Source organism: Jatropha curcas, chromosome 1 (genome assembly GCF_041381405.1).
Source record: "Jatropha curcas cultivar XTBG-Jc1 chromosome 1, XTBG_Jcur_1.0, whole genome shotgun sequence".
Classification (NCBI taxonomy): domain Eukaryota; kingdom Viridiplantae; phylum Streptophyta; class Magnoliopsida; order Malpighiales; family Euphorbiaceae; genus Jatropha; species Jatropha curcas.
In genome coordinates this window covers 20,511,550-20,539,226 of record NC_143151.1, presented here as the reverse complement: position 1 = coordinate 20,539,226, position 27,677 = coordinate 20,511,550, and the positions used below count along the sequence as shown (strand labels likewise).

Sequence of the window (27,677 nt, the reverse complement as noted above, 5' to 3'; positions counted from 1 at the left end):
CAATTTCTTATATTTCTCTCGTGACATTCTCATCTTTATTTTTCCCCCTTTTGAACTCTTTTTATTCCCATCTCATTCTTTTCAGATTGATAAAATTCAGCCTATTAATCCACCATATCCAAAACATTTCTAATATACACAAACCCAACGGACTCTAACCCTAATTTCGGACAAAAGACGAGAATATATAACGATAGCCTCACTTTTCTTCCTCGATGAAAATTTGTCTCCCTTGATGATTTTTTACGGCATTGTATTTGATGATGTCTTGGGTCTATAGTTAGGATGAGTAAAGGCTAGGCTGTCCCATTAGATCATGTGAACGATGTATAGCATACAACCTACATAGCATATTAAATTTATACAAGGTATATGTGTCTCATGTAATATATAGCACATTGAGTTTATTCTTGGTTCTAGTAGTGAATTTCTGTTGCTATATAACACCATTTGAAATTAAAAGGGAGAAAAAAAAGATGGATAAATAAAAACTGGCCACTATCATAAAACTTGAGAATGTATTACAACTATCAGGAAAAAAGGAAAAAAGAAAGAAAAAAAAAAAAAAACATGAGATTACCAATGGCTAGTGTTACGATCATGTACAAAGCAAAAATTAGGGTATTTTGGAGTAAAAAACATGAAAAAAAAAAAAAAAAAAAAAAACGCAGCCCCATCAGGTTAAGAAGGAAAAACAAAAGCTAGAGAAGGGGGGGGGGGGGGGGGGGGAATCAATCTGGCAGCCCCCAAGCCACCCGACGGAACCTTGAGCCTTTCATATTCAGAATAGGCACAACAAATATTGTAAGATATAAACAAGGAAACCAAGTTTATACGGAAAAAAAAAAAAAAAAAAAAAAAAACAAAACAAAAAAAAAACAAAAATAATAATACATCTGAGAAAAAAACAAGATATACAAGTTGGGTTCACGTGAATTTACAGAACAGTGTTGATGTGAAGTGCTTTCAGCAGAGAAGTAGCCATTTGTTTGACGAGCACTTGACCTCCTGAACTTTGCCCATCTCTACGTTCCTCAATCAAATTCTGAAGTTTCTGGGGCAAATCATTCTCCACAATCAATTGCTTTGGCCGAGGATGATGCTCATAGACAGCCTGCCACGAAGAGTTTCAGTCAGCAATACGTAATTATTACAAGTAGACAAACAAAACAAACTGCTTTTTGAACATGGAGAAATGTATCAAGCATTAAAAGATTACATTGACAAATAGGAGGGATGAAGATTTAAACCTAATAAACTTAATTAGTACTAGGCAGCATGTTCTAATCGGTTGACACATATGCATGATTTGGTGAGTGGTGACAAAATAAACTCTTCTGCAACATGAAAGAACACAAAAAAAGAGAGCTAAGTCCAGACTCTTACCTTTATTAATTTAAGCAAATTTAGTCGAGCAATAGCATCCTGATGGTCCAACCTTGCAATGAGCAAAGGTGTCAAACCATTAACAGCTAATGTAGTATTTATCCGGGATGATTTCCTGCGTTCAAACAAATAATAAATGAATAAATACAGTACAGAATTCAGAAAATAGAAAAAAGAAAACAAGTTTAATAATTTTGCACAATATAATTCAAGAAAATTTGTGCACGTATACCATCCTTCAATGACTAGCAGAAGAAACAAAAAAAGAGAAGAGACATGCTTGTAATTAGCAAACAATATACCATATAAAAAGCCATTGTAATATTAGTGTTGCATATGTAACACTTATCCAATCCTCAGTTTTAGAACAACTTACAGAAGGTTCCTTCTTCTGTTGATTATCTATTAACCAAGTGACATTAAACAAGATAAAAGCTTGTTTTGGAGAGCTCTAAGCCTCTATGCACAAAAAAGTATAATGGTATCTGAACAAGGACAAATTTACTAGTTAAAACATCTGACATACAAAAATGTTAAGCCCTCCAATATAAATATTTTTCTAAATATATCATTATCATTGATAATCTAGATTTATCTGACCAGCAAATAGACATTGCTGTTTGGACAGCCACTGTACTTGGTGTCGAAGAATAAGGAAATAACATGATTTTCAAAATTAAACAATATGAGACTAATGTTAGATTGCTTACGTGATTATTTTCAAAAATGGCTCCAAAATATGCACAAATTGTTGTTCCGGACAGCTTTGGAAGAACTTCACTAATTTTTGGACTGCATCCTTTTTCAGTAATGCCTGTTCTACTTTGCGATTGTCATTGTCATGAGCCAAGCAAACAGCAATTGAATCCAATGCTGTCACTGACCAAACTACATCATCAAGCAGGCTCAAGTACACGTCCAATCCACCATGGGCCCTTAATTGCTCTCTTGAATTACGAGATGCATGAGCCATGTCACACAGTAAAGGTAATGCATACTGTTTTAAGGAAGAATCTGTCATAATGATATTCATCAAGTGTGGAATGATTCCATTTTCAGCAGCTTGTTCTTGTCTCCTCTTGTTTATCTTGCACAGATTAAATAGTGCATGGAGAACCTTCAAGACAGGAAAATTGGGAAAGAACCATTAGCATTACATGAAACAAGTATTTGGCAAGAAGAGTACATATGTAAGTAACAAAATACCATACTAAACCAAGCGATAGAGAATAACAAAACAACTTTTGAAATGAAACTGCTAATACTTGGCACCCCTGTTTCGAGAATTGAGAATTTACTAAGATAATTTTAATCTTAAATTACTTCGTATTTTGGTGGGAATTTATATTTGAATTCTGTTATTATATTTTCTTGTATAACCAATTTTGTTAGTGGAGTTTCGTGAAATTATGGCTCAGGTTGATTGTTATAGTAGTCTAAGTATGGGCTAGATTTGAGATAAAGTCCAATATGATCTATATAGAAAAGTAAAGCATTGTCGCAAGCTACTTGGTACTTAAAATCCTTCCACAAAATATAAGCACTAAAGAAATCAACAGAGACCAGCCCTGTTGAGGTTCGTTCTATGGAAACTAGTTCCTTTGTGTAAGTGAATTCTCCTCTACCAATTTCTCAACATACATAAAAATGGGGACCACACATAGGAAATGGATTAACAATTTTTGCAAAAAACAGCCCTGCTGATTTGTGGTGTTTCAGTGGATATTATCGATTTTGGGTACTAGTTTGTTATTTTTGAGTCCTAAATATTTCTATTTTGAGTTGTCCTAGTAAACATATGAGCCAAATAATTAGAAAGTCAAGTTTTTTCACTGCTACAAGTCAACATAGGAAGAGAAGTCCAAGTGAATAAAAGTTTACGAGTACTCTCCATAAACATTCATGCTTTTAATGCTTTATTTTCAGATTTCAATTAATAAAATTTCAGCAATTTATGCTCTTATTTTGAGTTGTGAGATGCAAATCTAACCCAAGCAAGTGAGAGGCTTTCTTGATAGGAGTGATTCCAAATCATATTAGTGTAAAACTAGCAGCTTTCTTTTAAATTACTTGCCTTTTCCTTTATTATTGTAAACGGAAATCAGATCTGCCAGATTAGGTTTCAAACCTCTAATTCTTGATTTCTACAAACCCTAACCCTAATTCCTAAAGGCCAGATTTTCCTTGAGCTTTTCTATATCAGTTTGCCGCGAGATACTAAATACCAACTATAAAACAAAAGCTTCTACCGCATGTAGGAAATTTCTCATTTGTCACGCAAACTGCAATAGTTAGAAGGTAAATATGAATAACTTAATTGACAAGGGAAAATTTCAACAGTACTCAAAGTATGACTTGGGAAATTCCAAAGCACTGAAAGGCAGTAATATATCAATGAAATGATACAAACTATTACATGTATGCACCTTCAAATGTAAACTGAGGCCTGTTGCAGACTTGAAAGTAAAACAATACAACAAACAAATAATAATTTTAAATGCGAGTGTCTGCATGCATGCATATGTGCATATGTACACTTGTATTCATTGTGCAACTTCAGATAAAATCTACGAGCAGCTTGGGCCAAGCCTTTAAATGCTAATGTTAGGATGTAATAATGAATGCTAACCTCATGATGAATTTGCTCTACAAGAGGTCCATCTTTGAGTTCAAGGTTTGGAATCAAAAATTTAATTGCATCTGCTCGCTGAAGATTCTCTAAGCAATTGGGATCAGTTGACAGATGATTTATGCACTTGAGTAACTGTAGATTAATAAAGAGCAGAGTGAAAAAGAGAGAGAGTGAACCCCTTAGGCAAGCTAAAGAAAAGGGCAGATAGCAAATTTTCTTGGGTACCTTTAAAAGAATAGGCGGCTCAATTCTATTGAACATCTGAAATAGGCGGCTAAGCAAGCTTTGACTACACATATAGGATTTTACAGTTGTATCTGCTTGAGAAAACTCAAGTAGAAGGTCTGCCACCTTTTCCAGGTAATCTCGGGCAACTTCTGCATTCATTGTTGATACCATATGGGAAAGTAATCCAGATGATGTTGCACTCCCTGGTCTAGCATTCAGAACACCTGAACCAGACAGCACGCCTGATGTTGTTTGAGATGCAATACCAGATGTGGAAGCCGCTCCATCATTAGATGCTAATGTTCCCAGCTTTTTATTCACTGTCTTGTGTGAAACTCTAGGTATAGAGTCTAGATTTCCATTTTCTCTTCCACGCCCTGATACCTCTATTAAACATAGAACAACATCATTCACCTTTACAAAGAATGTGTTCCAGATTGGAGAAAATCAGCCACCAGTTACTAATTTAATTAAAAAAAAAAAAAAATAGTTCAATTAGAAATGAGAAATATAAACCAATATTTAGAGCTGATACACAGGTGCAGAGCAGAAAGGTGAAGTAATCATAAACTAATTCACCAAAGTAAACTGAGTTTTATTTTACCTACAAACATTTCCGTAGACCACTGAGCACAGACATAGGCCAGGAGAAGTTCAAAAAGAACACAGATTTCGAGTAAACTAATGTTTTCTATTATTCTTTGATGTGCTCAGTGGTTTAAATATTTTCAATAAACCATTTTTCTAGTTAAACTAAGGGTGGTTAAACAAGGAGTGATCATTTGACCATCCCAATAAAGCATAGAATAGCAGATGAATGCAAAGTGTTACCTGCAAATTCTGCCATCAAAAACTCCAATTCGCCGTTTGTTTTCTTTTCACCAGATGCATGTAATAGAGGCAATATGCTTTCATGTCTTTCCAAACCTGAGAGGTGGCGTACATACTCCAACTGACCAGAGAAATGCTTGGAAGGTGGTTCTTTCTCCAACAAGCTTAAAAGGGGTCGAACTTGCTCTGGTTGAGTAGATACCATGGCAGGAAGACCATTTGACGCATTTTCAACCAATTTAGGTGGCCTATCTGTAGATGCCCTGTTAGTAGAACCAGTTAATCGCTGCTGCTGACCATCAACTTTCGCTCGAGATGAATCAACTTTCCACCTTTCTAAGTTGTCTCGATCTTTAGAAGCAGTTACTGAAGATTCCTTGGTGGCTATATTTCCAGCTTTATCTAGAGCAGCCGAAGTTTCCAATGCTGCATTGCTAGATTGAGGTCTATCAGAATCATGCACAAGGTGGTATCTAGCATCTGGTTGAATGGCATCCATCCTTTGTGAACTTGAAGTAGAAGCTCGAGAAGGTTCTTGTGTGCCCGTTGACATAGGATGCTCAATCATTCCATGCCTGACCTTAAGGGCTTCAGGTTGATCCAATGAAGAAAGTGATGCCTCACTTTGAATGAAAATGGGATGGCTGGGATCCAACGAACCAGAACGTGGTCGTTGAACTGAACCATCCAGTGGAAATCCAGCTCCAATAGATATAGAAGCTAGCCTAGTTGCCTCATTCAAACTATAAAGAGTATTTATAAGCCTAAGCAGTATGCCATTTTTCGCAGCTATGCGACAAAAATCATTTCTAGGGGTTGATCTCTGAAGCTTAAAGACCTGCCACATGCCATCGATAGCTAGATGAACCATTTCCCTGGAAGTGAAGTAGATTAGTGAATTTAGCAAAGACTAACCTTTTTGTAATGTGCATTGCATGTAAAACTTGGTGCTATTTACATCAGAATTTTTGTTGATTAAAATTATTTCAATCAATCTAGCATTGTGATTTCCAGCGTCATTGGAAAATTTGTACTCTTATTTTGTAGCACTCATCAACTTCCATATCCATAATTAAGTATATACCATTGTCAACGGAAATAAAACACCTATCTTATAAAACATAATTAGTTCATTGTGAAGTCAAACCTGTATTTTGCATAATCAGCCTCTAGAAAGCCCACCAGAACAGGAATTCCACGGCAAGCAATAAACATTTGCAATGTCAAGTGGCTATACCAAAAGGTCATCATCTCAGTTTAAGCTGGAATTTCTATAAAAAATCAATGTTAAGAACTATAACAACACAAATGAGAAATTTTCCACCTTGATTGACAAAGCTGCTGCAAGAAATAGGCTGCCTCCATTCGAACTTCCCGGAGACGGTCAGGTCCAGCAAAGCTCATGACCAATGGGATCTGTCATGTAGGATTAACGGTAAATAGGAATAACTATGAATTCAAATAATATTCTATCCATGTCCTGTGAAAAGATGGGGAAAGAAAGTGGAAGGAGATGGAGAAGCACAGAATATATTCTTAAACGAAAATAAGAAGCAAGAAACCCAAGGAATTAGCAAATAGCTAGGGCCTCAGCTCAGTAATAAGTTGTACAAGTTTGTTTTTGCATGTAATGTATCAACAAACTCAATTTGACGATCATGCTTCAGTTAAATTTTTTTTTTTTTTTTTTTTTTTTTTTTTTTAAAAAAAAAAAGGAAAAAGAAAAACTCAACAATCTTGTTACAAACATACATTAACAAAGTTAGAACAAGCTAAAGCTCAATTCATTCAAGTCTCACAGATATGCTGGATGACGATGTTATCAAAGTTTATTGCTGACAGAAGCATGGTTTCAAATTTTATATTCATTATCCCACATTTAAAGTGTGAAATCAGGAGGATATTTGCTTTAATAAAGGGGTTTTTTTCTCTAATCCCGAGAAAATTAGATAGCAAATTTATACTAGTTTAATTTTGTACATTTTAAGTTATGATCTGCAAACTACAATTTAGTTCTTTTCCTGAATTGATAAGCTCATTAACATGCTTAACCATAGCTTGCTAGGTCACAAATTCATGTTGGACTGAATTAAGACCAGTTATCAAGACCACATGAACTTGCTTCAAGTTCAAGCTCCAACTGAAAAAATATTATGAAGTGAAAGCATAAGAAAACTAAGCCAAGCTTGAACAGTTCTTAGATTTAGACCTAATGACCAAAAATCAGAAACTCCACACAAAAAGGCAGAGGAAGAGAACTTCATATTCATCATTATCAATTGTTCACATATTTATCAGATAAATAATAGAGAACTAGTTGAATCTAGCTCAAACCATTCTGGAATATTATTCCGAAAAATAATCACGCAAGACCAAGAAAGAAAATTGAAATTTTCAACTGCTATGACTTCCAAAAATAAGCTCTTTCACTTGCCAGACAAAGCAATATTTCCAACAAGAGAATCCTGAAGGTACATATTACTTACCAGGCCAACAAGACATGCATTTTCCAGGAAATCAGTATTATCCTTCACAATCTGATTTATGAGTTGAAGGACAGAGCAAATAACCTGAAATACAAGGAAAATTTACACAATTAAAATCATTGTTACTGGAAACAAAATTAATGATACAAAAAAAAAAAAAAATAAAATAAAATAAAATAAAAGAATACATAAGATATGCAAACACTTATCCTAGTTGCCATACGCGAGTTTTTGGAACTTCAAGTAATTCCATCATTGGAAGCAACCCATGTTGGGTAATAAAAACAATTTTCTGCTCAGGGCGCTGATGAAATATAGCAATAAGTCTCTGACACGCCGATGCAATCACATCTTCTGATTCCTCAGGTCTTAATGATCCAACTAATCTTCCAAACTCAACAGCCTGCTAAGCAAAAGCAATAAAATCACAAACTATTTGTTTTCAAAATTGAAAAAAAAACAAAAGAATAAAAAAGGAAGATGACAAAGGTTTGAATACACAACCATTTAAATTTGTCCATATTTATTTAAGGATTGTATCAATGGAGGTTCAAGAAAATTCAAGATTTTGAACATTTATCATGAAGAGAATATAACTCCAGTTAAAATGTAAGACATCTTTCAACCTAAGATGGAAACAGAAAATGAAAAACAAAAAGGATACAGCAATGAGAATTAAGGCAATGCCAGCAATGACATTGATGTGAGAAACGCCAACAAAACAGAACTAGCAAACCTAACCATATGGGAAAAGGGGAGGGCTAAATCTACTTGGCAGAGTGAAAACATCGACAACAGCATCAGATGCTATAATTTCAAAGCTACTAGACCTTGATAAATCCATGCCTCTAAAACATCATCATAACATTAACACCAGAAACTTTCAAAATGTCAGCAGCAAAGAGGATGCTTTGAGCGGAGCCTTGTTTATTAACGATTCAATCACAATATAGACCAGGAAACCGAAGTGTGAATATTTATCTTTCACAATTTTCAATGTTTAATAAATTAAACTCAAGGGCAAACTCTGCTTTCTCTATTGGAGTTAGATTAGGCATGCAATGCAAGTAATGTTTGTTGTAAATCATTAAAGAAATACATAGCACAGAAACAGAAAATATAGCAGTTACATAGCAGGACAACAATGAAGAGAAGCAACTGTAAGAAATGCTAGAACAAAAATGCTTAGAAACAGAAAAAAAAAAAAAAAAAAAAAAAAAAAAAAAAAAAAAAATCAAATTGTTGATTAGTCCTGTGGTCCATGCCAATTGGTCAAACCACCACAGCAAATTGTGCTTTATCAACTATTTTAAGTGTAAGAAGCAATGAGACCTAGCTAGCGAGGGGAATAGATTACAAAAAGATGTATGCCCAAAATAGCTTGAAGATAAACTTAATATCTTTATAGATAAGGCATTCTAAAAGGGGCCGGTGGTAGTGGCCGACAATTGCCAGTGACCGGTGGCTATGGCTGGTGGTGAACGGTGGCTGGTGATAGTGGCTATTGATGATTAATAAATTAAAAGATATGTATTTATAAGGTTATAATAAGTTTGTCAATGTCCGGAAAATGTTTTCCTCTTTTGAAAATATGAAGTTATTTTCCTTAAAGATGACTTAGTATTCCTTTAACCAGGAAAATATTTTCAATTGACTTACTTTCCTGAACAACCCAAACAACGGATAATTGTGGAAAATATTTTCCTGTAAGTTATTTTACAGAAACAAACGGAGCCTTAATATTTTATAATTTTCCGATAGCAGGAAATAGAGGAGCAATACACTACATGCATGTCAAGTTACAATAGATTAGTGTTGATGTGTATGATTTCCAATGAATATACCTTGTAGGGAAAATAAACTCTTCAAAACATCAAAAGAAGCTTACAGTAAGCATATTGCATTTCACATCAAGAAGAAACTCATTAAAGTTTCATACTAAACAGTTCATAATGTGATGCTACCATCCTCCAAATAAGGAAATTATTAACGGCTCTTAATGCAAGATTATGTACATACCTGTAGGGGGAACAGATTTTCTGCTGGCAATTTGTCATCAAAAACCTGACAAAGAAACCATACGAAACGAAAAACTGTCAGGGATTTAAAATTATAAAAGAGGAGAAAAAGGAAATCTTTATATAGAACAGTTAAACTAAGTACGTGAACATACCAAACCATCAATATCAATCACGTCATCCTTTAAAACACCCATCATTAGGCGAAAGAGGTCACCACCACCATTTGTCTGCCCTGTTTCACCCTCCATCTGCTTTTGGGCTATGGTAGCCCTCAACTTTGTAGCCAGGTCATTTTTCCCTGCCTCAGTTACAGACGCATTGCCTTGGTTTAAATGTGATGTTGATGCAGAAGTTGAAGTTTCAGCTGCCCGATCATCCAGGTTTTTATCCAGGGGATGAAATAAATCATCAAGTGAAGCATCTCCTGGAGTGTCACTGAACCTACTAAGCTCATTCCCTCCCAATGCCAGTGAAGCCTTCACAGCCTTCAAAGTGCCATTTATACAGATCCATAAGTTTTTACTTCTGTAGTTAAAGAGGGAATGGAGAAAGGGAGAGGAGTAAAGCAGGGATAAGAATAGGGGTCACTGAGGGTAATTTTCAAGCTCCCACTGGAGACCTTTCAAGCCTAGGCCAAGCCACTATATAAATATAAATATAACAAAACAAAACAAAAAACAAAAGAGCACCACAATTTCAAACAAAAAAATTAATGCATTCTAGACAAAGAACAAGAACATATGCACATAAAGTACATAATATAAGTCATACAGAACAGGCATTACTATGAAATTGTCAACTTTTGGTAATGAAGGAATTTAAAATATGCAAGATCAGTAAGAAGTAAGAACTATGAAAACAAAAAAACAGTAGCACAGCACCATAATCTAAACAAGATAATTCATTCTAGCAACAACTAAGGATGATGAGCAAATAAAAAAATAAAAAATCTCTAGTATCAGCGTACAATTTTCATGACTTTCTTATCCATAACATTACCAGTTAGTTAAAAGCTAAAGGTTTATTCTAACCAACTACATTTTTGGATTAAATGAAGATTTTAGGAAAAGGAAACCAAGAAATTTTTGTGGCAATGCCAGTGTCAATGAATTAAAATCAGCTTTGATGTTTTTTCAGTTCATTGTTGCAGAAGCAAAGGAATTGCTCTGCGAATGAACCATACCTATGTTTACTTTAAAAAAACTAAAGCAGACTGAAAAACCAAGTTTGAATATATAGATAATCCTTCCACACCCTTGTTTTGATTAAAACCAACATAGAGTGCTGCTATTTTTCCTCAATTGGTTCAGTCATTTTAAGAGTATTGCAGGCCAAATAATCATTACTATGATGCCATGTTATCCACACAAACAAGTAAACTGACAAATGGATGGATGAAGGACTTCAACTCTTTGCTATTTGTGTTCTGTTATTTGATACTTGTCAAAAGGCAACCTGATCTTATTCTTTGATCAGATTGGCAGATGAATTCTAAGCGAACAATTTTAACCACCGAAATATGTGCATGCAACTCTGAGTATTTATGCATCAAAAACAAGTAGACACAGGAAACAGGTGACTGAAAATTATGCTAGCCTTTGTTGGTAATATGCACACACAACCATTGAATAGCATAGGGAGGGAAAATATATAAACAGTTATAGCAATTGACCAACACCTAATTCAGACAAACCAATAGCAATCAACAGTATTTCACCTTTTGAAGACCATTATCTTGACGACTTGGTGCAAAACCAAATGATTTACTCTCAACACGACTGGAACTTCCTTTTTCTCCATGCTTTTTATCTGCATCTTTCGCTGTTGCTTCAAGAGACTTGATCTCACCATTAATGGGACTCGCATCCTGGTCATGCAAATGTGTTGAGCCATGAAGTGAAGCACAGACAGCTGCAACTTTATTGGCAGATAGTCTATGAGAACCAGTTTGCAGAGATGATGTTTCATGGATAGCTAATGTGGGAACTTGATCTGACTGAAGATCATCTTCTAATTTATCAGTTCTTTCCTCAATAATATCATAATTTGAAGGATAATCTTTATCAGAATTACTAACACCAGCAGCATCAGTTACTAGTTCTTTCCGGGAATCCTGAAAGGAAGAGAACATAGATCAAGAATGTGGCAGAAATAGTTTAATTTCTCATTAATCAATACCAGGTTAAGAATTGCCATGCAAGCAACCAAAGTACATTTCTTGGCTAGTGTTAATAATATGTGTAAAATATTAACTAATTACATAACGTTGCTTCATGAAAAGGCCTGAGCTAAGAGGTCTTACGATTTCGAAGTCAACAGAAGCCTTTTCAGCTTTCCCTGAAGAATGGCTTTTACCAGGGCTCTGATTATCTTCATTTAAATTGTCTGCATCTGCTGGATCTTCTTCTTGTATGCTTCTACCAAAGTGAAACAATTTTGTGATGAAGTACCATACTAACACTTGAAAAGAAAACATTAGACATTGGATGCAAATTAAAGAGAGGGGAGAAAGACTGGAGAGAGAATTCCAAATAAACTACCACATTAACACAAGCTTATTCCAAATTCATGAACAAAGAAATGACCATTTATGTTAAGGATAAAAATCCTCTCATGTTTTATGCAAATGACATAACATGCATGTACAAACCCCTGAATTGAAAATGCACAGATGAGATTTCATTATCTTCTAAATAACCACCCCACTTCATGAAAAGTGAAAATTAATTTCTTACAAGATCTGAACTGTTCTTATTAATTCAAGGATGGACATTGACGGGACGTGTTTGCATAAACATGAGAGGATCCAAATAATGCATGCCACATAAAGTGAAGATACTCTTACACAACAGAGTTTTAAATTAGCCATAGCTCTAGTGTAGTATTGTATTGTCACCCCATGGTAGAGCCAGCACCACCTTGAATTTATTTGAAAGAAAATTCAGTTGCAAATAAAGGGGGAATATGTGGAGTGACATCTGAGATTCTGTAACAGGAAAGAGTAATTGCCATTGGAGGGGTAAAATGGCTGAAAAGAGCATTTCACCAGTCATTCCTAATTACTATTCCGAAAAAATCCAAAAATAACAGGAGTTCATTATATTATGTAGCAGTCACCATCCAAAACCATGATGCAAAGTAACATATCATATTCCCCAAAGGTTCTCGTAGAATTATTACAATATCTATATTGTATATCTGATATACACACTGCTGTATTTGGACCATAAGCAAAATTAACAGGTTATAGTTTGATCCTTGATACAATACAGGTTATGGAGGCAAAACAAGTGAAAATGAGAAAATGTCCGGTTATAGAAATTTATCGACTATTTGGGCTTTTAATTAAAATATGGGCTGAAATACTTGCTAAATTAATTAAAATACATTTGAGCTGGTTTAGAGTTCATTTTGGGCCTAAATATATACATGGGAAATTTTATGGAGTAATGACATCGTTTGGCCTGTTTTGGCAATTTTGAAGTTTTTGGGCTTTTAGCTCAAAACTCATTTTGAGGTTCATATATTTAGGTTGGATGGCCCATTTGGGCTTATCTTGGATCATTAGAACTTGAAGAGACAAGAAGGTAGAAGATGAAGAGTCAAGGGAGTTATGGAAGTTGAAGAGCTATCCACTTTGTGGCTTTAATTATTGTTTTAATTTGTATTTACTTACTTTGTACACCCTACTCTATATAAAGGAATTAACTTTCTTTGTTTTGAGAGATTGAATTTTGGATAATTTTAGATTAATGAAAGTGAGGTTTATGCCTTCTTTTATCTTTATGCATAAGGTGTTGTTTGGATTGTAATTGATTTGTTCAATTGCTATTCAGATTCAATTTCCATTTCTTATGTTTTTTAACATCTAATTCAAATTGGGTTTAAAAGAGATATTATGGGATTTTCTCTTTAAGTTCTTTTGAGTTGAGTTCTTAGGTATAAGAACAAATCAAAATCACGATTGCTTGGGGGTTAATTCTGCTGGTTCAAATTGGTGGAGAGTTCTAAGTTCCGCGTTGATCTTGGGGTTCCATATCAACCCTTCTCGTCTAGAGCTAAAACAGATTCTTGTTTCTTTCAATGCCATCAGAAGAAGGAAAACAAAAGGAAAATGCAAGTATTCAGGAGGTATAAAATAGAAGCCCATTTAGAAATAGAATATGTAACACGAACAAATATTGATGGCAGCTAAATATATTTCATAGCAACAATGACATGATGTAAAATCATTGTTCTTAAATTGATTCATCTTCTTTTACATGGAACATGTGATTCTATAAGCCACCAGTCAAAAGAATTTATGCTTAGGGAAATATAAACAGACATTCATACAGGAGTTGATAGAAAACATGGCGAAGCAATTAGAAGCTAGCATTTAAGAGAACAAGTTTCAGGATAAGGATGAGCACAGTTGTTAAAGGCACTCCTCAAGCTCAAGGCTCAATAGGCATTAGGTCTAGCTGCTCTACTGTAGTTAGGCAGGCGACTTAAATGAGGTGAGCACCTTTTAGGCTAGGCTCAAGGAGCAACAAAGACGTAAACACTTAAGGCGGTCAAGTAAATTTTCATATCTAAGAAGACCAAGTAAACATTAAAAGAGAAAAAAAGATATATATTTTACAAACCTTGGGGACAAAAAAAATAATGACAGGCATCAGATTTCAAGTTTGTGATTGCACATATTATTTCACGGGCACCAAAACAAAACTAGCATATGAAATTACTGCTAGAATGGCACATTATATTAAAGGAAAGATATAAAGGGGTATGAAATAATACAGAAAGATGCACAACACAAAACTGCAGTATCATGTAATCTCCATTGCCAATGCAAGCTAAGGCTCCAAATGATGCATTACACATAGATCCATTGAAATGAATTCTTAAGAAAAGCACTGAGATTACACTTAAACTAAATTAGCAGCTAAAAGTCATTCAAATACATCGGTTATTATAGAAATCGAGGGGCATAAAACAATCAGAACTCCACAGTTCAGGGTAATTCATACAACTCAAACAGTTGTACAGAAAAGGTGGTAAAATTCAAGACTGGTTAGAAAATTTTATAAAGGATGACCAAATTCAATAAATAAACAAATCTCTACCTTATTGATCCATTGTGGCGGAAAGAGTTCAAAGCACGCCTAGAATTTTGTATCCAAGGGTGAGACAACAGTGTTTTGGCATCAGGCCTATGCCTAGCATCCTGAAATATGCAAATAAATATGGCATTTAAAACTATTAAATTCACTCTATTAAATCTGGGCTCCAGGAGCAATTAATCAAATCAAATTAACAATTCACTTAATAATTGCGCTTACAATGAGTTAAGACTTTTCTTTAACACAAAATGGCCTAAGCCATTTTGGTTAGTTCACCTTTTTCATTATATGTCATGCACTTTCATTGTATTAATGCAATGTGGGATTCCCACACATTCTCACACCCACCCAGCGCAACAACCCCCCACCACCCCCCCCCCCCCCCCAAAAAAAAAAAAAAAAAAAAAAACCTCTAAAAGTGGCAACTGGGCCACTTCACAAGTATACGATGGCCTAGTACAAGTCCATCAAGACAATCCACTTGGGAATTCCCTCATGCAACATGGGTTTGAGACCCAAGCTCTCACACGTTAAATCTGGGCCCTAGGGCCAAGAATCAAAGCAAATAAATTATTCATTTAACGATTGGACTTATTATGAGTTCGACTTACCTTTAATACATAATAGCCCAAGTCACTTTTGGTTAGTTCACCTCACTCATTATATGCCAAACACTTATTTTATATTAAAGCAATGTCCGATTCCCACACATATTCTCACACGCTTAAAAAAAAGTCAAATAAAATATCCATCAACAATAGAGGGCACATTACTTAGGCACGAGTCAAATAAACAGATACCAATTGCAAGGTTCTAGTGAATGAGATGTGAAAAAACTTTAGGTAAGCCAGAGTTGATAGGAGCTATGCAATTCAAGGAGAACCCAAATATGCAAGCATATCATCCTAGCGAGCCATTCAATATCTTCCAGGTAATTCCATTGATAGACGACAATATCTATCCATCACTCAGAGAACATAGGAAATCTGATCAAGGAAGACTTAATTTCTCACCATTCTACTCATGTTGTTTGGGCACACTCCATAAATCAGAAAATAGCTAACTTCCAACACTCAGTGAAACTTCTTTACCAGATTAACATACTGACAACTCTAGTTGGCCTTCTTGAAGAGATAGAGAGGGAGAGAGAGAGTGAGTGAAAATGCTAGAATCTTAAAGGCTGTTGAAACTGCAGTATATGCAACTGAGCAACCTGGAAGAATAGGGAAAGAAGAACTGGATAACTAGCCTATGTTGTTGAAGTACACAAGGACGCCTAGAGCATCCATCAAAAAATTGTTTTTTTTTTGTCCTATCTCTAAACATGATGCTAATTTCTTCCTCCCATGAAGTGCGCATGCAAATTCTCAGTCCCACTTCAACTGTACACACTAACAGTCTATCTCCACTCATTACAAAAAATTGGCAGCAGCCACAGCAATTTCCCATTCATCCATTCATCTCTAAAGTTCCTCCTCCTCTTTAGTGTTTCCAATAAACTCAAGATAATGCCTTTTTCAGTTAAGGATTTTTGTTGACAGCTACTTCCCAAAAGCATAATTTACCAAACATATGCATCAACCAGAAAAAATTCATGCCTTATTATCCAGTCAATCAAAATCAATATATATTTATAGCATGTGCATGTGTAAAGCTGAGCACATAAAGACTATTTAGCAAGCTAAAAGGAGGTGAAGCCATGTAGGAGGAGAAAGTTAAGCAAATATCGATATGTGGAAAGATTAAATTAAATTTCAATGAATTAAATAAAAGAAAAAAAAAACACACACACACAAATCTGTTATAGTTCTGCTTTTGTTTAAATTCAATTAATTTAGAATTCAGAACACCTTCATGACCATATCCATACTGAAGTTTTATGCATTTTAAAGTTCTGATCACTTATGTGGTATTTGGAAGTAAGCGCTGAAAATTATAAGAGCTTAGTTTTAAGTGTTGAATAATATAAGTGCTCAAATTCTTAATTTGTAAAATTGTTTAGAAACTCAAAGACTTATTGTATTTAATGCAAATTTATGTTAAAAATTTTAACTTATCGTTTTAATTGAATTTTAGCTTAATTGGAACTTTTAGTAACATGTAGAAAAGCATTATCAAGTAACTTAAAACTAATAAGTATTGAAAATTTTAATTTGAAGTCCAAAATTGTGTAATAAAACAATGCTTTAATCTCTACTTTTCCTTTTCCTTTTCGCATGTTTGTTGAAGTTAATATTGATAATTAACAAAACAAGAACCTTGCATTAAGCATCCACTTTGAAAAAGAGAAGATATGGCGAACATGGGACCATTGCTCAACTTCAATTTGGCGCTCCTGGTACTATATATATTCCTTCATTTGAATTACGAGTTCTCATTTCCAAGACTTTGGAACCTTTGTTTATAAGTTATTCTAAGAAAATCACCCAGCCATATCACAAAGACCTATTCATGAGTTTAAATTTCCACTCTATACACAGTAATTTGCTTTTAGGAAATTGATATGTGGATTCAAATTTCAATTCTTCACTAATGATTTGCAACAAGCCACTGAATATGAAGAACATTATAACCGTAAGGTTTCAATATGCACAGCACCTTGAAATGATGCAAACCTGAATTATTTTAGTCCCTTGCAAAGGAAGAACTGAATTCAGTCATTTCCTTCCCATAATTCACCGACTAGTTTCTAAAACTCAAGATTAATTACAAATCGTTGTAATTGATATCCCTTTCTTTTGTTGTTGTTTTGCACGCGCGCGCGTGTGAATTAGGGGCCCTTTGAATATTCATTTTTCTCCCTATGTTGAGGGAGAAAGTCTTACAAATGTTCAAGTTTCTTTTGGTTAATTGGAAATCCCTGGATAACAACTCTGCTCCACAGTTCGAATATAATTAGTTATGGAATTGGTTGTGGTATCAAATATTATCATAAGCTTTGCCATAAAAAACTTCAAATATTATTTTATACACACACACACACATACACACACACACATATATACATTACTCGATAAAGTTAAATAATTAACCTAAACAAATATGGGAAAAGAAGTATCAAGGTAAGAAAAATCTGAAGATCCAGACAGAAAATTATATTTATATTATTATATATCAGAGAAGTGTTTGACAAGTATAATCTTAACAAGCAGAGAATAAATTGCACCACAGCCCAAGCAATGTGCCTTCATGTGTAATTTTCATAACAGAGAAGCCTTACAACTTTTACACTGAAAACTACAAAAATGAGCAGAGTATGCTTACCTTCTTGAAGCACTGGTGCAGGAAATCAGTAATGTCAGGAGATAGACTGTCCGGTATTGGAGGATGATCATCCTGAAACAATAAACCTAATTATGGCCAAAAAATTACAAAAATAAAAGAGGGAAAGGATCTAACAGTAAGTCAAATAAACATACAACATATTATTTTACCAGGCAAACTAAAACAAAAACAAACCTGAACAATACGAAATAGGGCTGGCATAGGCTGCAAATCATAATACGGAGGCACACACGTAAGAAGTTCGATCACAGTGCAGCCAACACTCCATATGTCAGAAGCAGCACAAACACCTGACATTTCAATAACCTGCATACACTTCACATACACTATCATACTTCGAACCCATGGTGCCAGGTGGTCAAAGTATTTAGTTATTTACGTACATTCTTAACAGCATATAAAACACTAAAGACCGTCCACTTGCACATAGGGACTCAAAGAATAGCAGGCTATGTTATGGGGAAAGAATAGCATATCTAAACATGGTTACATAATAACCTTCCTTCCAAGTTCAGAACACATTTGGACAAACAACTATCCTTCAAAGAATATGACCATGAGCATTGTTGTGAAGTCAAGAATTGAAATCTTCATAATAGGACAGCAAATTTGAGACCTAAGCATAACAGGACAAACTCCCCAAAACCACCAAGATTGCACCATGTAGCACGAGACCAACAATCCTTGAGACCACCTGATTATAAAAGAAGTACACCAATCATTTCCCTTTAAAGAGGAGAATCATCATTGAAATGCCCATCACCACTTTCTCTCCCTCTCTTGTCCACTCCACTCTTTGTATTCACTGATTTACCAAATTTCTCCTTTCGTTACATCATCAATATCGCCAGCGCATCACACTTACCTCCATCTTGTCACCTCATCCATTTCCCATCTCTCTACAATGCCATCATGAGTTACCTCCCACCCACACCACTCTCCCCCAATATGCATGCATAAGTTCAGTAAGTTTGTGTATCCTCCTCCATGACCGGTCCATAGCCTTGACCTAATGTGGTGGGTAGTATTCAATGAGACACTAACACTTTCCTCATTCCTTAACACATCATGAGTCGAGCCCATCTATAGATGTCAATTTCGTTGATAATGGTTTACTTTTCTCTAACTCAAGAAAAGTTTCCCATCGACTAATTTTAATATGCAAATAAACATTAGAAAATGCTAAAATGTTTTCAAGAAATCCAGGAAAAAAACAAAGGCAACAAAAAGCTGTTACTCAACTTTAATTTTCTTAATATCATAGGTCATTCAGTAAGGAGTAATTTAGCTTAGGTTATTCTTCATCCTCTCATCGGTTATTAGATAAATAGCATATTATATTATTTATTTTATTATTACTCCACCTCTCACATTGTAAATCTCCTTTTTTCTCACCTTATATTGAGTTGAGTTCATGGGCTTTCAGAAAACTACATTAAAATTGGATATTATAATCCTAGTGAAGGTTCAATATTCTCTTATCTTCTCCTTTGAAATTTGACTCAAAATACAAATATTGACATCTAAAAATAAATTTTCTACAAAATTTTCAGGCATTTTTCTTATTATCCAATGTTGCCATGAATTATAGAAGTACATTCAGCTTTTTAAGTAACATCATTTCATAAAGTATTATTCATTTCATGTTGGGATTTCAACCTATCATTACTTTATTTTCTATTTCTCCGTGGTTGATTTGATAATCACTTGAAAACAATACACGATACATATGAAATGGCCCATGCTTTCAGTTTAAAATGCTGAGATGATTGAAACTCCTCAAAAGCCTTTTTTTTTTTTTTTTTTGTCATTAACATCTAGTCAGCACTCCAAATGGTCCCATTTTTAGCTCAAATGCAAACAAAACCGGATGACTGTCTACCTTAGAAAGGATTATCTGTAGTATATACTGATTTTGATTTTCAAAACTCGTCAGTTACAAGACAATAAGTGATTAGTAGCTCTTTCATGAAAGTCTAGTTATATTATTTGCATTCCTTCGGCATTATTCACTTAATATCTTGCTGTATGAATTCACAGCAAAGGCAGTAGATTCAGACCAATTTGGCAACAACATTACATTTCCATTATCGTTTCAAGTCCCATTCTTCAAACCTCTGGTCACACTCCAAAATTGAGATGGGCTACAGGCATTATTTTAACTTTCACACTTCTAACCTTGTCAAATGATTACCTTATATAAAGCAAGATAAACATTTGTCTTTTCTCACAAGCATCAAGCACAAGATATGACAGATTTGTCCTTTCCTCTCATGGTGTCAAACCCCACACCAAATGCAGCCTGAAAGCGCATATTGAAATTGACAAAAGCAGTAATCAATTCAGCCATATTGGCTTTTTCATTTCTAAAAAGGAAGGCTAGGAATGCCTATAGAGTGCAACCCAAGTACACATGGTATCTCTCGGAGCTACACCTCACATATCAAACATAAAATAACCAAAAGATAAAGCACATATAAACTCTGAGGACTGAACCATAATTATCAAACTACAGTGTATTGATGTAAAACTCATAAATAAAATATAAATCGAGTACCTCAGGGGCCATCCAATATGGTGTTCCAACAACTGAATGAGTATTGACATCAGCCTCAGTTAATTTTGTTGCAACACCAAAATCAGCAAGTTTCACAAGGCCCTGGAAGAAAAAATACAAGTCAAACAATTACTTCATAGTGACTATTACAGACAAGAAATACAAAACAAGAGAAAATAGCAGATTTTCAAGGCAACAAAAAAAAGATGAAAAAAGATTGCAGTAATGTGACACACCTTCTGGTCACACCAGATTTAAGCATAAAAGTTCTCTTTGCTTAATCTATATCGAATTATTAAATTTCCAATAGAGATTCATATGGACAAAAATCTCACAAGCATTCTTCAAACCAGAATTTTGCATCATCATAAGCCTTTCCCTTACTGCTATTTAGGACCAACAAGGCATATCTCCAACTTTATATATATCGCAGTATCATCTGAACTGTCTTCCAGCAAAAAATGAATTTCAAAAAAATTTGTTGTTTGTATGTGAAACAAAATAATTTCAACATGTCATCAAAAATATGAACGAGAATTCAGACATATCATATTAACATCTGAACTGTCTTCCAGCAAAAAATGAATTTCAAAAAAATTTGTTGTTTGTATGTGTAAAATAATAATTTCAACATGTCTTCAAAAATATGAACCAACAACTATGGTATGAAATGCAGAATTGAAAAGGAGTATATGCAAAAATAAGCTAACTAATACTGCCGAGTCACAGTAACACAGATCCAATAAGCTCCATCTCAAACTATGTCACACGCTCAAGATTAAAGTTAGCAGAACCTCTCAAGAAGCAAACTAAAAAATTATAGCATGTCATCACTGAATGTTCATAATTTTTCTTTTCAACACCGAAAAACATTGATTGTATTCCCTAAAAAATCCTTCAACTTCTTTACTTTGGGCCATAGACTCTCACAATTTTTCATTCTCCCTTTACACTTTCACTATTTGCATTCTCAATGAGACCAACTAAGAGTACATTTGCATTGTTTTCTAAGCTGCTGTCGAGAAAAAACACTTGGTTCAAATGCCAGTTAGAGGTCATTGAAATTTGTTTTTAAGGTAAATTTCACATGATCTAGTTATAAAAGCTTCAAAATAATTAAACAGCACCTCAAAGCTACTTTCTCCAAACAACATCTAAAATGGTGCTTTTTCAGAAAAATAATTCGACCTCAATGCTAAACAGGCTCTCAATGATGCATCAAAGAGCCTAAGCGAGTTTGGTATTTAACACTAGTGGGTAAAAATAATTTGAATTTTCACAGTATAGGGGAATAGCTTGGAAGTGCATGGCACCGACTCTGAAGAAGATGTAGTCCCAAGGTTAAATAATGGAATCAAAACCAAAAACAGTGTTACAGAATTGAACCACAGATTGAAACAGTCCGAATTGACTGCCATTAAATTGACTCAAATCAACTGAAACCAAAAACTAAATTAAATGTGGCATATTAATTCAACAAACATCAAAAGTAATGTTTTATTGAATAATAACAAATGGTATCCTAACAATTGTGGCAGGAACTTCTTATTTTATAATGGGCTGATAGAATTATTAAATTAAATTAATGCTTAAAAGAAACAAAAGATACTACGGTTTTAAGAAACTTTTAAAGAAAAAAGAAAAGCCATTCATCAGCTGGGCTATAAAAAGAATAGCATAGGTTGAATTGTCAGAAATTAAACCACTAAACCATAGAAAAGAAAACATCAAATAAACAGCCATCATTTATCATTCTTCTCCTTTCCAATTTTAAAATAAAAAGAAAAGCATCTAGAGCCAGATTGCACTGTCTCCCTCTGTCGCAATCCAAGGCATATGCTCCATCCTTCTTCTTTCTCTCCTCTCCTTCATCTTCCGCCTGGCTGGGGACATAACAGCTGTAGCAGCCATAACGCCCAACTGCTGTTTCATCGTGATTTCCAGATAATTTGTGTATCGGGTGAATATCATTCCTCATGAAGACCATACTAGCTGATATTAAACCTTGTATAGCTCCCACAACGGAGATTTAAAAAAAAAAAAATCTCCAGCGACATTATCTCAAAATCTCACCAATTCAAAATTGTTCTCTCTTCTTCAATCCATCTATCTTCAAAGCATAATTTCTCTCGTAAAATAACACCAAATATACTTCAGGCGTACTGCAACACTTGCAGGAGGATCCCAATAAAATTCACAAAGCAATTTTTCCAGAAATATCGAACTAACTATACACTTAAAACTCTGAGTCTCTGACACTATGCATCAGTTTAAGCTAAAAATACATAAATGTTCAAACCACAAAAAAAACTGCAACACAAATGAGGCAAAGAAACAGCGAAGTTCAAGATGGAATAAGAAAAAAAATGTTAACAGCAATGATAATTATTGAAGTTATTATTGTCCACACGGTGAAAGGGGAGAAAAAGGCATTGACAGAATTGAGAGAAAGAATCTTAGGATACTACCAAGATCATACAGGATTTACAACAAATAGGAAGAGATTTTGAATTCAAATCTCCTTACAAACTTATTGCTTATTGAATATGGTTTATGCACTACAAGTCATTTCGAGTTTATTCAGTTGATCAAATCTATGGTTGAATTGAAGATCTCTTACATCACATTTCCAATTGGAATAAAAGGGGAAGTTCTAATCAAAATTTATATTCCAGGGAATAGATTTGAGCAGCACTGGGAGCTTGGCTAGATTTCTCTCTCCATTTCTAGGAAAATGAAGTTTTCTTACCTAAATCCTCATCTCTAAATAAAAGATCCTTAAAAGCAAACCAAGAGCTTACCTCTTTGGTCGTTAATATGTTTGCACCCTTGATATCCCGATGAATGACACCCTGTTCATGTAGATAAACCAAGCCTTCCAAAACCTATCATGAATTCACCATTAGTAATTCATAATCAGTAAGAGAAAGTCATCCCAAAACGCAAAAACTGCAAGAACATGAGAAAACCTGAGCAATGTAAACAGCCACCAGTGACTCCGGAAAAGGCCCAAATTTATTTGGCTTAATGATGTTTGCAAGCGAGCCATTCTCCACATACCTAAATAGCATGCCGCAATTGCAGAAGAAAATATCAAGGCAGAGTTTTATATAGCACCCAGTTTATCTGGTTACTAGCACAGATATATTAGCACACTTACTCAAGAATTATATGAAGATGAGTCTTTGTCTTCAATGAACCAAGGTATTTAACAATGTTTTTATGGTTCAAGTTCTGCAACACAATTATTATGTCAAAAATTACAGATTAACATATTGAAAATACACATCTTTTAAAGACAACTAAGCCTGTATACTTTTAGAAAAATGAAGCATTATATGAGCCAAAGCAGAATCCAACATTAGCATAAGCACACTTATTAGGATGCAGAGCATCACAAATGATAAGGGTCCAGAAGAAATGGCCAATTGACAGTTACAACACAGAGGACCTAAAAAAAGGTCCAGCACTCCATTATTTACACACAAAACAAAACCCTAAGACTTACAGGCACACTTGCATTTCTTACCCAAAAATTTTGATACCTAATAATTGCCCTTTACAAGGTGAAGATGCTGAGACAAAAATTTAACTACCTCTCCCACCCTCCACCACACCAAATTCCACAGATATTTTATGTCCCTTTTTGTTTCACACACCAGTGTTATCTGCACTTTCAGTAATCTCAGACAAAGTGAAAAAAGGATGAGTGGTTGTACTCAATAATTTTGGTTGCCAAGGTAAACAATTTAAGGTTGAATTGAAGCCCTAATGTCCGCAAGTAAGCTCTCTCTACAAGCACTTTATTACCAACACGAGAAAGGGGGGAGGAAGTAAAAGTGCAGCTGGAAAAAAAAATGCAAAAATAGCTTCATAGAGTAGATGATACCTTCAATAAATCAATCTCTTGCTGAAACATTGGCAGATCCAACCGAACAAGTGTATCAAAGAGAAAAGGAACCACTGTTAGGCAAATTTCTATGATAGATATTGACACAATTTATTCATTAGAAACCAGATGACAAATTGACAACAAAATAAAATACGTTAGCCTCATCATTTCCACACATACTATTCTAGCTTCCTACATAATTACAAATAGATTCATAGCTACATAGGCTATAATGCCAAAGATTTCAATCATAGTAATAGGACAATTGCAACAGGAACTTTTTGTGCAGGCATAGCAACAGAATTTTATCACTCACACCAAAAGACACAAAAAAAATAAAAAGATCACAAACTCGCATCAGAATCAATATTTTTAATTGATAGGTACAATGTAATAACTATGCAAAGCATGATGGTATGATAAAAGGTTGTTAAAGCACCAGGCCACCATTTATATCCAATGAAGAAATTCAAAACATCCAAATGATCCACAGGAAACAACATATTCTTTCCCAAAGCAAATCCATCAATGAGGTTAATGATAATTGGTTAATCTTAAAAAACTATGTCCCAATTAAACTGATTGTTAGCTTTATTATTTACTACACTTGTATTATTGTCGCACTTGGGAAGTCGATGAAGGGGTTTGGAAATTGATCTATTTATCTAAGTCTCTTTCCCTCAGTCATCAGAATGAAATCTACTGCTTTCACCAGATAAAGAAGCCTCACTGGTAATCAAAAAAATATATCATACAACAATATACAAGGTGGCATGACAGAACTGAGAACAGATATAGAAAAACCCCTCAACTATCATATAAAATGTTCCTAAATAGACATTTCAAGGTCAAACAATTATTTGGAAATAATTTGAGAGGGAAAAAAGGCAACACCTTGATACAAGTCCTTCATCAGCAATAAGAGATATCCAAACAAAATGCCATAAAATAAGGCAAAGCAACATCTAGTTTAGCAGATTAATAGGATGACAACAGAAACATGAGCTGCAATTTTCTAAACCTAGAAGATATTCTGAACAAATGTGCAAATGATATATATATATATAGCAAATATTCTTTACATTATTTTCCTTTTCTCCCAACTACAAAGCTAATTGACTATTGTACACAGGAACTATCACAAAATAATTAAAAAATAATGACAGAAACCTCATCTCAAATTTATGATAGATTTTTTTTTTTTTTTTCTCAGCATTCCTCTTCAATTTTGAAGGTGGGTATGCGTATGTAAATGAGAACAAAAGTTCAATTTATATAGAAAATCTTCAATTACGAAGCAACATATAAAACTGAGAGAAACATAGAAGCAAACCATGATGATATTAAGATCCTCTTGAGCAATATTCTCCAAGGAAACTTGTTTTATCGCAACAAAGTCTCCATTCTCCAAATCCAAGCCCTTGTAAACTCGACCATATGCCCCTTTCCCAATCTCATCCCCAAGCATCTACGTAAAAACAGACCCAATATTAAGAACCCAAGCACATAAAAAATATAATGCAAGCTGGAACTCTCGAAGTGAAGTGCTCACATATTAAGATCACTTGCTGAACTGACCCTTTACAAAAGTAAACTTCTCTGTAATACATTCTAAATATATATGAAAAAATTAAATGCAATGTGAATCACATAACAGCTTGTTTTAGTCAAGGCATACAATAAGAAGTTTACACAGTTGAAAGTGTATCCAATGAGTATATTCTCAGTCTTTTAAAACCAAAACAAAACAATAGAATGAATTCAAAACTTCAGTGCCATTTTATAGTTCCGTAGAAATGAACATCCGGTCCCTAAATTCAAATTTATAAAATAATGAATAAATAAACAAATAAACCCTAGAAGAAAAAGAAAAAGAAAAGGCAAATATCATTCAATTCACAATTCTGCGAGCAACCAAAATAGAATTAAACCCTAAGGAAATAGTAAAGAAGCAGTGAGAATTATGAAAAGATAGCGAATGCTCACATATTTGTTGTCTAGAGTCTTGGATTTGTGAAAGGCAGACGTCGTCGTCTGGCGAGACATCTCTCACGCTGAGTATCTTTTTAAAGAAACCCTACAAATTCTCCATTTCGAGATATTAAGATTATGATAAATTCACGGGAAGAGTCGCCGGATTCGAGCGGCCAAGGCAAGAACTTCGACGAGAGACGAAAGAGTAGTAGTAGAAAGAGAAGGAAGAAAAAGCAATTATACTGCCAGTAATAATACGTTGTTGTTGTTATGTTATGGTCTGGTCTGGTCTGTCTACGATAATAAATAAAGAAAGTAGAGAAAGCGCCATCCGACTCGGATATTATGATGTGTGTGTGCCCCTTTTGGTCAAATGTGTCAATTTGGGAACTGCGAATGTTTTCGCTTCACACGACTGGGCCGTTTATGTTCTGTCGTTTGGACAAATAATGATAACAATAATAATAAATATATGAATAAAAATAACTTGCTCCTTCAAATAGAAAAAATAAATTTTTTTTTTTTGAAAGGACTTAAAAAATCCAAAATCTAAGTTAACTAATTACTGTTTCAATTAACTAATTAATAAAATAATATATAAATATCAATCAATTATGATCTTATTGGTCGTATCAATTGGTAAATATTATTTAAAAGGGTAAATTCTTATTGTGCAACTCATAATATTATTCTAATTCACTGGACCATAAAAAAACAATAATAATAATATGTCAATACATGTATTTTGTAGGTTTAAAGAATATCCTAAATATTTTACAGTAATGTTAGAGGTTTGTGTCATTCAAGATCATGAGGTTATTATAATATTAGTCATAAAACTGCGATTCGGGCATGGATGCGAAGATATTATTTAAATAATATTATTAAATAAATGTGTATTTTTCCTTTCAAAATTTAACCATATAAAATGTCTTTCTCCTTTTTAATTAACTACTCTTTTTATGACGTCCATTGCACATGACTATTCTCGTTTAATTTTTTATGTTATTGCTCACTTTCACTTGTTATTGCTCACTTTCACTTATTACTTATACTCATTTTTATTTTTATATATTAAATATTAATTATAATTTTTGTCTTATATTATTTAGATTTTTATAATGTTAAAATAAAATTTCGCATAAGATTAATGTGAATATAACGGTTAATTAATAAAACAATAGTGTGTATACATACACACTTCAGTTCAATTTATATCATCATTTATCTAAAATTCATTGTAACTGTATATGTAAAATTCTAAAATATCACCTAATAAA

The 27,677-nt window shown here is 34.1% G+C and overlaps 1 protein-coding gene across 2 annotated transcripts; it reads right to left on the bottom strand.

Moving 5' to 3' along the window:
- Positions 1-481: 481 nt before the first annotated feature.
- Positions 482-26,690, bottom strand: LOC105628921 (MAP3K epsilon protein kinase 1). Of its 2 annotated transcripts, none has more exons than XM_089718674.1 (24): positions 26,410-26,690; positions 25,757-25,891; positions 24,421-24,441; positions 23,692-23,765; positions 23,501-23,591; positions 23,333-23,416; positions 20,532-20,633; positions 18,149-18,289; positions 17,954-18,025; positions 14,693-14,793; positions 11,887-12,001; positions 11,302-11,697; positions 9,737-10,069; positions 9,583-9,627; positions 7,787-7,966; positions 7,564-7,647; positions 6,402-6,493; positions 6,225-6,308; positions 5,078-5,952; positions 4,244-4,632; positions 4,016-4,150; positions 2,097-2,503; positions 1,387-1,501; positions 482-1,114 (listed from the first exon to the last, which is right to left on the bottom strand). In XM_089718674.1, exons 1-24 carry the CDS (start codon positions 26,467-26,469, stop codon positions 938-940), a joined length of 4,308 nt encoding a protein of 1,435 aa, XP_089574800.1. In that variant the 5' UTR covers positions 26,470-26,690; the 3' UTR covers positions 482-937. The 2 variants fall into 2 exon arrangements, with proteins under 2 accessions (XP_089574800.1, XP_089574802.1); XM_089718676.1 differs by having other exon boundaries at positions 18,149-18,280.
- Positions 26,691-27,677: the final 987 nt, after the last annotated feature.

Bases quoted from the DNA above. Each gene is read 5' to 3' on its own strand.
- LOC105628921 (XM_089718674.1), bottom strand. From the start codon at position 26,469: ATGTCTCGCCAGACGACGACGTCTGCCTTTCACAAATCCAAGACTCTA. The intron at 23,766-24,420 runs GTATCATCTACT...ATTGTGTTGCAG, and splicing joins AAGAGATTGATTTATTGAAG to AACTTGAACCATAAAAACAT. The intron at 7,648-7,786 runs GTATGGCAACTA...CTTGTATTTCAG, and splicing joins TTGAAGTTCCAAAAACTCGC to GTTATTTGCTCTGTCCTTCA.